Source organism: Drosophila erecta, unplaced genomic scaffold, assembly GCF_003286155.1.
Source record: "Drosophila erecta strain 14021-0224.00,06,07 unplaced genomic scaffold, DereRS2 tig00000092-arrow-pilon, whole genome shotgun sequence".
Lineage (NCBI taxonomy): Eukaryota > Metazoa > Arthropoda > Insecta > Diptera > Drosophilidae > Drosophila > Drosophila erecta.
In genome coordinates, this window is record NW_020825207.1 from 18,539,401 (window position 1) to 18,552,007 (window position 12,607).

Consider the following 12,607-nt stretch of genomic DNA (forward strand, 5'->3'; position numbering starts at 1 on the left):
CATTAAGTGCAGGTTCCCAAATTAAAGGCTCCTGGATGCGGGAAAATGATAATTGCTGATTTGCGCATATGAGCGCATATGATTGACTTATTGCCTTCTGATTTCCCAGTCGTGCAATCCCCAGGCTGATAACCCCGGGCTCCGATGCTCTCACCTTGGCGATTTCCAGTCGGACGGGTTGGGATCGTAGTTGCATTTAACTGCAGCGCATTCCACGCAGAGAACTCATAGTTCTGTCGATCGTCGGAAGTTGTAGACGTAAGCACCTGACGAGATCTGCGAGATGTTGCCGCTCCAATTCGTTTTGCTGGGCTGTCTGTTCATCGCACAGGGGGTAGGTATATTATACAAGTACATCGGTTTATTCCATAATTTATGCTTCAATGCGATCTGGATTGTTTAGCTTTGCCACACTCTGCCGGAGCCTAAGGTAAGTTCGCTACCAGACAGCTTAGATAGTATAAGTATACGATTTTCCATAATCCCCAGGTAAGGGTGCCTCGCGAAACCATCAACATTCCGACGCATCTGTTCAAGCCCGTGGACCCGATATCGAGCAACGAACCTATTTCAGATAGATCTTCCGTAAATGGCGGAAATGGGACAGCCTTGGCTGATGGACACAATGATGTCGAGTTTTTAGAAGTGAGTCCTTCCACTATATTTAGTAGAAATTCATTTTAATGTATATTTAATAACTTTGAAGAGATCCAGCGGAGAAGTGGAAGAAGTGACCGCCTCCTACGAAGAGGAGGACCTTCCAGTCCGACCCAACCCATTTCGGCCTCGACCATTTTTCCCTCAGAACCCTCCCCGAACAAGCGGTTTCCGCATTCCTGTAAGCGTCATTAAAAGTAGTTACAACAGGTGTTACAATCCGACTGACGACTTAACATTTTAGCAACCCAACCTCGACAATGCATTCCAATCGGATTACAATGTGGGTCCCAGAGGCAGCGGCTTCAGCAACAGACCTTTTCCGAGTTCCCCGGATTTCCGTGGCAGAGGCATCCGACCAGTTCCTGACACGCCATTCCGCGACCCAAACTCGGGAGTCTGGACGTCTGGACCAGTAAGGAGATTAATTTTTTTGCTGGCTAAATCAACTAATAAACTTTTTTCAGGTACCTATACCATCTAGTGGTTCCATGATCCCCCTGTTTTCCGGAGGACCCAGTATGTCGGCTGGTAGTAGTGGACCCCTTGGCTCCGGAGGCTCTTTGAACAACTTTTACCGGACCGAATCCTATAGCTACTCCTCTGACGGCAGAGGACCTCCGCAGATCGAGCGGGATGTGTACGACTCGCGGGATGGATTTGGATCATCTTACCGCAACTTTTAACCTCTTTCCTAGTGGAAACTAATGAATGAATGTCAAAGCTGATAGTTGACGTCTTCTGAGTTCTGGAATAACTAGTTGAGGCTGCCAGAGATTATACCGGCTTGTCAGTCTAATGTAAATATTCTTTTCATTAGGAATAATTCATTATTCTTCTTGCTTGTTAGTTTATTTATTAGACTAAAGAATAGTTCTGTTGAATAGGAATCATAGAAGGCAGTAAACTATTGATGGAAGCAATTGAAACCCCACCGTTTACAATTTTTTTAATAATTCCGCATTTCTTACGTCATTCCTCCACTAAGTTGTAAACACGAACTAGCGTATATATTATATGGTCATTGATTGTTGAATTGTTTGCAATATGTAATCAATTTTTAGCCTACGGCGAGCGTGATAATGCATCAAATGAACTCTGGATTACTCGTTAATATTTATGTGAGCACGGCAGTTCATGGAATTTGTATACGTTGTGAATATTCATCTGTAGATACTTGACTTTGGGAAAGAGTTCAAAGTAGTTCAAATAGTTGAAACACTATATGTTTATTCAAATGAAATCAGAGTTGGACAACTTATCCAGCTTCTCATAGACATCCTTCTCGTTCTTAAAGTCATTGAACTGCCTAACTAAGTCCGAGTTTCTGGCCAGCCGACTGTCGGACCATGTGCTCATATACTTTTCCACCTTCTGCTCCACTGTTTTCAGAGTAGTTTCCAAATTTTTCTCCAGTATCTGCTCCAGGTCCTCAACTCCATGCTGCATGAACAGCTGGACCACAACCTCGTCAGCTTCCGATTCGAATTCCTTGCTGCCTGCAATCGAAATGATGCTTTCCAATTCCTCAAGAGCGTCTTCTAGTCTGTTCAGCTCAAATGAATCATCGAAGTCCAGTGTGTCCAAGGCCGCGACGAGTTCCTTGAGCTCCTTGAGAATGTTTCCCTTGGAGTCCGGTGGCAAAATAAGTTCAGCTTCGTCGATGACCAGTTGGAAGACTTTTCTTAGCTGTTCCATGGCATCCGTTACCATTTGAAAGAGTTCATTGGACACTTCGAACTGTAACTGCCACTTGTTTACTAGCGGAGCTGCGAGCTGCGTTAAAAGTTAAGGTTTATTCCACGAAGATATTTGCGTACTAAGGATCTTACCGAAAGCTGGAGGGCAGCTATTGCGAATAGAAAAGTCCAACTTATTTTGCTAGCCATGATTTCAAACTGTATCTAGTTTCAATCGAACTGATTCCTTTTATAATCCCTCTCTTCAATTCACAATGCTGATACTAAATGCAAGAACGCCTCTATAATAAATACCCACAGATCGTGAGACAACGCATAGACTGTAATCAGTCCTCAGAAATTGGTGAGCGTGATAAGAAAGAGTGCGCCCCTCCGTATTTTAATTAGTGGGTAGTGGAAACCGCCGATTTAGTGATTATAAAGTTGTATATATTTCCCAGGTCACGTTAATACCTTTATTGCTTTAAAGTATCAGTTCCCGAGATCTACACATGTTGATCAGACGTGCGGAAATTTTCCATAAGTTAAGCTGCACTTTTTGCGGGTGAAGTCCTCGAATAAATAGATTGCACATGCAAATAAAGTATTTTTCTTTGGAGTACATTTCTAATCAATGCCTCATTTTATTACAAACATCGTCTAAATCGTTTTCTATGTATTTAAGGCTTTCGTCCAAATACCACTGGCCACCCCCTGCACTAAAGCCTGAGCCAGTTTGGTGTAGTCCATTAGCTGGAGCTCGGGAAGCTGGCTCTTGAGGTTCTGGGGAAACTCCAAGAAGGTTGTGATCAGACTGTCGCCAGTTTCGTTGGCTAATTGGCTGATATTGGCAACCAGTTCAGCCCTCTCCTGCCGACTGCTTCGCAGATACTTGGTGAGATGCGGCTTGACCTTGCCGAAGAATCTTCGGATGGCGATCTTCTCGCCGGGCAGAACCTCAATGAGCAATTTGTCGGGAGTATTGTGGTACATGAGGTCGCTGTTTATCCAGGCGAAGATATAGAACGCAGTGCTGTAGTAGTCCTCGTTCCCAGCAACCAGGTCGAGCTCCTCGAAGTACTGCCGATCGATGGTTTCGTTGGCTGGGTGACTCGGAAGTCTTTGGCGGGCATCCTCGATGGTCGCGTAGAGCACCTGGTTGAAGAGCCTCTCCACCGCCTGAATTGTGTTTTCCGCAAGAGTGTTAGGGCTGCGTTCTGGAACTCGGACTGAGTGCACCAGAGCCTGGCAATCGAGAGGAAAATCAATAAGTACCTTATCTAATCCACTTGCATTCACAGACTCACCAGGCAGATAAGACCCGTAACCAGCGAACAGCAAGGCCTGCCGATAAGAAACCTCGAACTACTCCCTGATCTCGCCATGCTTCTCTGATCGCTGCTCGATTTGGACTGATCGTGCCGGACGGATCCCAAAAAGTCTCCCCGCCCAAACAATCTCGACTGGCTTAGGTTTCGTTTGTTTTATTAAGCGCGAGTAGAAAATATCTCAAGTACTGTTTATTCGAATTTCGTAGAGTGAGCAAATTAATGGCCATTAATGTTCGTTCGTGATTTTCTATTTAAGCTAGCTAGAAAAAAAGACGCCGTCTAGTCGAATGTTAGTAGTAATCTGCATACACACGAGTAACATTAACAATTAGATTTGTAAATTACACAACTTAGCATATACTTAGGTTATTAGCAAGCTACTGCTTTCTCGTAGTATCGCATATTGATCCGGACTATATATAGTATATACAGTATATATATATTCATATTCAGCATTTGTAAATTGGCTTGTAATGGAAGGGAAGTTGACCGGATAATCAAAACATTCTTGATAATTCATACAATTACAACTTGTTGAATCTTATCTCTGAAGGTTGTAAAATATCGAAAAAGTAATTCTGAAATTAATGAAACGTGTAGAATGTGTCCGGATTATCAAAATATGTTTAATAATTTGTACAATAACAATCATTTCTATCTTATCTCTTAAGGTTGCAAATAAAGAAACGGGTTTTGGAAATAATCGAAAAATGTGTGGTGAATGGATTGAGAAAAATAACTACGTTATAATATGAACGAAGACTGAAACATCATTGCTTACATCAATATTACATAAATAAATTACATAAATTTATAAAAATCAGAAGCGTTTGACATGCGACAAACGTACTTATAACTATTTCCTTTTGTATCTCAGCAAAAAGTACTTATGCATAAGTCTTATTAAATTTACGTTCAGAATAACACGCTTTACCCGATTGTTGGCAAATACATTTGCATTTTCAACAATCTGCTTCAAGTAATTAAATTAACGTCCAATTGACTTAGGAATTCAAGAGGTTTATTTAACCATACTTTATAGTTCAATACTGGAAATGTTTTGTTTTGACACACGTATGTAGGTACACATTGTTGCAGGACAGTCACTGAAACACCAAGTTGCATATTGATATATATTTGATTTAGGTAATTTCGAATATATAGCTTGTTGTCTTCCAGCTGTCCAGACATTGTACTGTTTTGGCTTTTAAATATATGTATTCTTTATAATTGAGACCTGATAGCAGCCATTGTCGAAGTTCACACCTAAGGAGATTCTAACTCACTTTCTAATATTAACGCTGATATTTGGGTTAAATCTGTACAGTATTTTACGAGTTCTCAAGGTACATCTGACATTTAGGACATTGGGGCCATGCAGACCCCAATAGTCGATAACAAGTTACAAAATAATCGTGACGAAATGCAAAAATAATATTCTTCTAACTTATCCTAGTTAAAGATATTAAATATTTATAAATGGCTAGTAATAGTTAGTAAGAAAATATACTCATATTTGTTTATGATCAATTGTAAATTCTGTTATCTAGAAGACAGTCCATGGAGTAGAGCTTACACTAGATCGAATATCAATAGAGAAGTATGTTCTAACGTGTTTTGGTTGTATAGTTTTCAAAAGCAACCCGAAACGCTTTATGTATGTAAAAGAAATATCGGAGAAGCTCTTAAACGTTTGCGGAAAAATACATGTGTAATATAAACGATTAACACTTTGCTTAAATATAACTATGCATTTGTTCTTATGTGCTATTTAGTAATATCTTGAGTACATTTTTAAAATATCCTTTCTAGCCTATTTTCACCCACAATTCTGGGACTGACTGGAGCTACTCACCATTCAACATCTGGGATTTGGAAATATTGTCCTCGAGTACACATTCCGTTCATTTGTAAGATAAATCTGACTTACGGTTGGCGAAATTTTTCATACGCTTTTTGTAAAGTGTGAAAATCATAGACAGAAAAATAGTATAGGTTTAAAAAATGATTTATTTGTTTTGTGAAACTATGTGTAATGTTAAGTCAAAATGCAGTTCCGTTTGTAAAACTTAAGCTAAACTTATGTAAATGCATAGTTTACCAAACTAGGCTCAGGATAAGTGTCCAGGAAACAAATGTTACAAAAGAGAATCATGTTAAAGCAACTGAAGTCGGCTGTACAGAGACGGAGGAAGAAAACGTGTTTACTTTTTATCACAATTGCGTATGAAAAATTTCTTTAATTGCTAGAAGCCGCCACGCCCACCGCCGCCACCGCCCCCGCCCCCGCCGCCAGAGCCCGCCAGCCCCGCTGCCGATTGCCGGGGCACCAGGATGCGCGGCAAGGTCAGCGACCTCTTGGGAAAGCCATGTCTGCTGCCCTGCGGCTCCTGGGGGGCGGCGATCGAAGTCGAGGTCGAGGTCGAGGCCAAGGTCGAGGTCATAGGCTCCGCGCTCTCCCTTCGCGGACGAGGTCCCATCGCCGCCTCCGGCTGACCGTTCTTCACCCCCTCCGTTGACCTCTGGGACTCCGCATCCGGCTGCTGCGAGTGTCACGCATATGACTGCGCCGCCTGCGGCATCATGCCGGCGGAGTAACCGCCGTCCAGGCCCGGAGGCCGCTCCACCAGGTTCTTGAGACGCCCCCGGAGCTCCTCCAGACTCTTGGACTTCGCCTTGTTGATGCGCTTGTACTTCACGTCCTTGGGCTTCGTCACCGAGCGATGGTTCAACATAACACGGTTGTAGTTGGTCACCTGTAAAGGGATATATACATTAACTATATATATTTAGGATAACGAAATCTATACTTCATTTGAAAAGCCAAAGAATCGTTTAATGCATTTAATTAAAAAACTCAGCACTTAAAAAATGTTATAAAACTATTTCGCAATCTAAGAAAATGGGAATTCCCTCCACAGGCCCAACATTTTCCTGAAATTTAAAGTTTAAGTGCAACATTTGGCAATTGAAACCTTTACTTCTCAGTTACCTGGGTCTTTCCGTTGGGCGGCTCCTGCGCTCCAGCTGCCGATGCTGGAGGAGTTGGTGGCTGCAGCTGGGGGACCTTGACACTGAGTGTGGTGCACGGAGAGTCGTGGCTGGGGGATCTCTTGAGAGCTCCCAGCTGACGTCTTGGAATGGTGGATCCGCCGTCGACGGGCGATGAATCTTTGGCTTTGTCCGCGGTCGAGGGACTGGCGGCGTCTATCTGACCCTCGGTCGAGCTGGAGCTGAGCGCCTTGTCGGAGCGGTTCTTGAACTTGTCCCGCTTCTCGGCCACGTCCGTGGTGGGTTCGGGATCCTCCTCGACGGAGTAAACTGTTTCCAGGATATCTGGTCGCCGCAGGAAGCAGTTGTTTCGCCTGGCCGCTCCGTACTTGTTGTGATTCGTCTCTATCGCATCGGATATGGAGCGTACTATGGTGATGCCATCGCTGCCCAGCACTCCGCCCAATCCGCCAGCGCCACTACTTTTCCGTCGCGTGCCCAAGGTCATCGGGCTGTCGGAGTCGATGTCCTCCAGCACCACCGCCGAGTCCGAGTCGTTCAGGGAGTCCAGCTCGTTGGCATAGCTAGCTTCAATGGTCTCCAGGCCATGATCCACCAGCCGGGAGGACAGGGTGTCGATGATCTTCTGCTGACGCTGGATGGTCAACTCCCGATGGTTCAGTAGACTGGCTATCTGCTTCTGCTTCCGCTTCAGTCGGGATTCCAGGAGCAGAAGCTGCGAGGTCAACGAGTTCATCTGATCTGATTTCTCCTTCTGATACCGATAGTGCTGCTGGACCTGCGGGCAGGAAATAAGGACGGATATTGCTTTTTAAATTTAATCCTAATACAATAGTTGTACTAATCATGTCACAGATGGATGGCCTCACCTGCATGGCATACGCCTTGCGCCACTTCATGATGTGCTCCGTCTGAAAGCGCACCTTGGAGCGCAGCTCCTCGATGATGGCTCTGGCTGTATGGAGGTCCTTGGGATCCTGGTTCATCATGTTCAGACGCAAGTTGCTCGTGTGTATCGAAACGGGAACGGGCGGTGGCCACTGAAACTCCAGCGGTGGTTGGTTCACATCCGTCGGCAGGGAGCCCCTCGGCTGGGCGGCCTTGCTCTTCGGTGTGGAGGGAACGGTGCCAGCTCCACTGGGGCCACCACCTCCTCCGCCTACCACTCCGCCCACCCGATCCACTCCTGCAGTGCCAGGGTCCACTGATTGCGGTGCCTGAGGTTGCTTCTGTATGCTGCACGCCATGCTGCTGATGGTTTTGGCAAATTGTGTCGCCCGGCCGGCGTACATTTGGCCGAGATATATTCGATGCAGCTGGATGGCTGGCTGGCTGGCTGGCTGGATGACTCGCTGGCTATATCTTTTCCAGCCCGATGTGTGTGCTCACGCCGGGGCTATCTGCCCGGCCAGCATGCAAAACCCGGCAACCGCTCGATGGATGTGCACTGGTCCGGACCCGAGAACGCGGTGACTGCAAGAGGACGCACGGGGGTTTTATTAATAGTCAATATTTACAGGTCGAGGAAATGAGTATCAGCAACAAATGGAAGATGGAAGGGAAGATACCCGCCACATACGAGTATTTACTTAAGCTTAAGCCTTTTTGAGTGGTTCCTTGGACACTGCATTGTCCAGCTTGCTTTTTATTCCAGTGTATTCGAATAATTTGCCTCGACTGTGTGGGCGAAGGAGGTTTTCAACAATCGCTGTTCCACCCCAGGGAGCTTGGTTAAAACTCAAATTACGTATACGCCCCGTGGCACGGATGCGACAGATGCCACAATGCAAATTCCATTACAATGCCAGGCAGAGCACAGAACAGAGCAGAACAGAAAATGCCATAATGCATAAAATGAATTACATTAAGCTACCATTAAAATTAAATTCTGTGAATTTATTCGGGCCACCCACTTGGCGCTCCTTTATGCAATTATAATTAATGTTGCATGTATATACACACGCACTTTGATTTGAATATATTAGCCCTTGTCCCATTGAAATGTGAAACTGACCGTAAAATTCTGCAGCCTGCGGCTTGCTATCGCCCACAGATAAGAGTCGGGAATCCCTTTATTAGTTTTCCTCTATGGGTGGGGCACTGACTTAAGGGTGCAATTTATGAGCTTATGACTATGGCATTGCCTGGTAAGCCTGATTAGCTAAGTGATTTTAATTATATTTTACACTGCCAGGCGTTTGCTGAGGTGTGGGAAAAATCAAACACCTAATATGCCGAGTGATTTGCTGGAAAGTAATTAGGCTTTGATTTCGGATAAGAATAAGCCATTACCGTCACGTCCAATTAAAGTGCTCAGTGCCTGTTAAAGCGGGTTCAAGTGCATCTGCAGTGCCGGAGCTCTAATGAGTTCCGCAGAAATGGTTCACGTCGCTGCTCTTCTAAGCCCAGATAAATTGAAATTATCCATATAATCTGTTCCGTAGCTCGGCCATGAACAAAAACCACCTGAGATGCCAGGAAAACGGAAAGACAACGACAAACAAAAGGAAAGAAGCGAGGGAAGACCAGCCAGCAAGAAGCGCATTTTTAACATTTTTATTTAAAATACCTTTCAGCTTTAATTTGCGCAATTCATCAGCAGAGTCAAGTTGAGTTGAGTTGAGTAGAGTTGAGTTGACTGACTTGAGAACTTCCGTTTCCACCGACATGGGGAATGAGGAATGCTGTTTGGCCAAGAACATGCAATTGAAAACTATTAGCAAAGTGCCAGACACGCAATCTGCAGTCTGCGATCCAATGAAAGTTAAAGACAATCCATGTTCGCATCCTCGGAAGGGATTCCAACTGCAACTTGCCCCATTCGCCGACTCATTAATCACTCTTAATTATGACAATTGCACACGAGCGATGGGAAATCGCCAAGTTCTCACTTGTTCACCTGCTAGTTTCCATTAATGGCTATCTCGCCGAGGTCAATCTTCATTTGGAACCTCGATTTATGACCTCTCTCCCCAATTCACTTAGGTCTTAATTAAAAGCTGGTGAATTGGGAAGTTGCTGGGGACTCACTCCCGCCATCAAGTAGGTAAGTACTAGGACTCAATTTTACTAAAGTTTATCGGAAGAAGAGTGAGGTTAGTTGCCTTTAAATAATTACAAGGATGCACACGACAAACGGTCAAAGTATACAAAGGTAACTACTTTCGATAGCCTAGCTGGAGATATAACAAATTCAATTTTATCTGAACATTAATTAACATATTCGACACTGTCATTTGCAGCTGTCCTTGGCTTCCACAGAAAACGGCCGAAATGTCATGCGATGATGACAATAAATTCTGCCCTGAGTCGAATTCCGTAACCACGGGAATGCCCATAACCAATGGTAAATTGAATCCGTAAGCGCACAGCTTAAACTTGACACCTGACCTCCTGGCCAAATGCGGAATGCCAGATGGACATGGCCTTGCCTCCTATCCTGCCGGGCTATTTTCGGTAGGCCAGTGCGAGGAATTCATGGGGTTTCGATGCCCAGACAGTGGCTGCAAAATGTTTGCGGCCTGGGGTAATTAATTATGCCTGTCCTACGGCTGCGGTCCCTTTTTCGTGCGTAATGTGGCTGGAACTGTGTGTTTATGTGATGCACGTGATTTTTACACAGTTTTTACAGTTTGCAACCAGGGAGCAGAGCTGCAAACAGACAAATAAAGTGGCCTGAAACGACAGCGAGGGTAAATAAGCCTCGGAACCACAGCCCCATCCTCCATGCCAGGCAGCTCCACGAGCACATGGAGGACTTCTGTCCAGCTCTGTCGTCCCTGAGAGGCCGGCTGCTCTTGGACTGTTTGTTTTGCCTTGACCACGACCACCAAAACATGAAAGGACACTATTAATGATGTTAGACGTCATCACAGCCCTTCAGCAAACAACAACCCCTCTTTACGCAGTTTCATTCAGCTAGTTGCCAGTGGGCTGGGTAACTAGATAAAGCCTCGCCTATGGATCTAATGGCTCCCAGTTGTTAAATTAAAACAGCCATTAGTTTCACACTAATTTTTGATGTTCTACAGGGAAAGAGTTAGCAATCACCACTCACTACACGGTAATCATGATAATGATCAATACGAACTGATTGTGTTTGTGTTAATATAAAATGAAGCCCTGTTGCACATGTAACTTCTTACATATACCATTCGCATTTAATCTATTATTTTCTCTTGGTGTACCAAAAGCATCCATAATTTTCCAAGTGAATTTGCATGCAAAACTGCCCTCGAACTTTAGCATATATTTCGCGTGCCGCAATAGTTGGCATTGAGTTGGCGATTTAGGGCTTTTGCACAATTTCTTGGTAGTGGCTCAGTAAATTCCGAGACATTAGCCAGGAGTTATCTTATTGTATTTCCCCAGAAATTACCATCGCTACACCCTGCGAACTTCTGGGCTCTGGGCCAGCTGGGCAGGATACGCGAATCCTGAGCTCTCCCTACTATCTCCACTTTTATAGGTGGAACGTGACCGTTACAAGCCGTTTTACACGCAAATTTGCCAACCCCACTGAAAGAAATGTGTTTCTCCAGCGCATTAAATATTTATACAATCAATAAAGCATATTTCGCTGGCTGTCCCCCAACATTACACTTTTTTCTACCCCAAGTGCTTCTTCAATTACCTGGTGGAACCGAGGATGTCCGGATGTTCACTTTGCTCCTTCGCCCTTTATTATTTGCAATCTGAAGTTTTTCGCTTGCTGGTCGCGACTCCTTATCTCTTATCATTTTCAGGCCTCTGAGCGAGCGGAATTTCAGAATTATTCACAGCGCACGGCAAACATTTCTCAACTCAACTCCCACATGTTGCTTGTTAGCCGTTGTTTGTTTGCTTTCGTTGTTTGTTTGCCCTTCACATTATGCGTGAGATGCTAAAACGGATTTGATTTTCCAAACTTCAGCAGCCACCCACTTTCGGATCGAATGAGGCTCCTTTAAGAGTTTGATTCGTCCTCGATTAAAGTTTGCGAGGAAAGTCCTGCCCGGTGCATCGATTCGTGTTCAATTTAACACTCGGAAAGCTGCTTCTGGCCAATTGACCATTAAGTGAGTTGTTTCATCCTGTAGGGTAATCGTTTCTACCGGTCCTTCTGCTCATTTATTCCCCATATTCGCGCTTAATGCTCAGCATTAATTAAATGGCTTCGAGCTCGCATTACCCAGCCCGGAAAATGCGCAGGACCCTGAAGGACCCTTCAGCTAAGGGGATAGTGTGGTGGCTGCATGAATGATATTATGAAAAGCAGACTTTAATCGCTCTTAATGACACTTCATGGGAGCGACTCAAAAAATGCAATTTTTCAAATATGTATATAGAAATTCCTTTCTTCCGCTATGAATATATCATCTAATATAAGAAGCACACCTTCCAATACTGAATAAAACAAGCTATCGATGTATTCCTAAAAATTTGCTTCTAAAACTTAACATTAGAAATGTAATATTTCTGATATTATATAGATAAGGTACCGAACCCTTTACAGAGAGTCCAATACCAACACCACTGTCATTTTGTGCGCCAAATGAAGTGCAGCGATGCCAAGTTAAATGACTGTGAGGCCATCTCCGTAATCACGACATGGCATCCCACTCCTGGGCAAAAGCCCACCAGAGTGGCTAAAACCTGCTATTTACCAGGACTGCACTGGAATCTCGTCTCACTTTTCAGTTTGCTAGTTTGCTATCTCGGCAGCTGTTCCCTCTTTATGGCATTTTAATTAAATCGTAATAGCTGGAAAGCAGCGATACTGGAAAGCAGAGGCTGTGCATAATTATAAGCCTATTAGATTTGGATTTAATTTTTAATTGCGTACATTTAATTTAAGATTTATTGTTATTCACGCAGTGCTTAGCCAACGACTTCAATTAGTTATTTAGCTAATGGTAAATGCTTGTTAGGTTACTCATAGGGAATATG

At 44.2% G+C, this 12,607-nt stretch overlaps 4 protein-coding genes across 5 annotated transcripts in view; 1 reads left to right on the forward strand and 3 right to left on the reverse strand.

Annotated features, from left to right (window-relative positions):
- The first annotated feature begins 189 nt into the window (after positions 1 to 189).
- Positions 190 to 1,586, forward strand: LOC6548965. The gene is made up of 6 exons (XM_001974161.3): positions 190 to 334; positions 404 to 430; positions 490 to 645; positions 707 to 838; positions 902 to 1,072; positions 1,125 to 1,586. Exons 1-6 carry the CDS (start codon positions 284 to 286, stop codon positions 1,341 to 1,343), a joined length of 756 nt encoding a protein of 251 aa, XP_001974197.1. The 5' UTR covers positions 190 to 283; the 3' UTR covers positions 1,344 to 1,586.
- A 275-nt stretch (positions 1,587 to 1,861) lies between these two features.
- On the reverse strand, positions 1,862 to 2,580 carry LOC6548964. Its single transcript, XM_001974160.3, has 2 exons — positions 2,490 to 2,580; positions 1,862 to 2,433 (listed from the first exon to the last, which is right to left on the reverse strand). The coding sequence occupies exons 1-2, from the start codon at positions 2,544 to 2,546 to the stop codon at positions 1,891 to 1,893; spliced, it is 600 nt and encodes a 199-aa protein (XP_001974196.2). The 5' UTR covers positions 2,547 to 2,580; the 3' UTR covers positions 1,862 to 1,890.
- Positions 2,581 to 2,941: 361 nt separating this feature from the next.
- LOC6548963 lies at positions 2,942 to 3,987 on the reverse strand. The gene is made up of 2 exons (XM_026980398.1): positions 3,644 to 3,987; positions 2,942 to 3,581 (listed from the first exon to the last, which is right to left on the reverse strand). Exons 1-2 carry the CDS (start codon positions 3,719 to 3,721, stop codon positions 3,009 to 3,011), a joined length of 651 nt encoding a protein of 216 aa, XP_026836199.1. The 5' UTR covers positions 3,722 to 3,987; the 3' UTR covers positions 2,942 to 3,008.
- Positions 3,988 to 4,634: 647 nt separating this feature from the next.
- LOC6548961 overlaps positions 4,635 to 12,607 on the reverse strand; it is a 42,646-nt gene continuing 34,673 nt past the window's right edge. The window contains exons 4-6 of one of the 2 annotated variants that reach the window (XM_001974157.3): positions 7,549 to 8,152; positions 6,660 to 7,457; positions 4,635 to 6,423 (exon numbers count right to left, since the gene is read on the reverse strand). In XM_001974157.3, the coding sequence (XP_001974193.3) occupies positions 6,220 to 6,423; positions 6,660 to 7,457; positions 7,549 to 7,971 (1,425 nt within the window). In that variant the 5' untranslated portion in view covers positions 7,972 to 8,152 and the 3' untranslated portion in view covers positions 4,635 to 6,219. Of the gene's footprint in view, positions 6,424 to 6,530; positions 6,602 to 6,659; positions 7,458 to 7,548; positions 8,153 to 12,607 lie in introns of those variants that run through there. The other variant, XM_026980397.1, reaches the window with a different exon arrangement.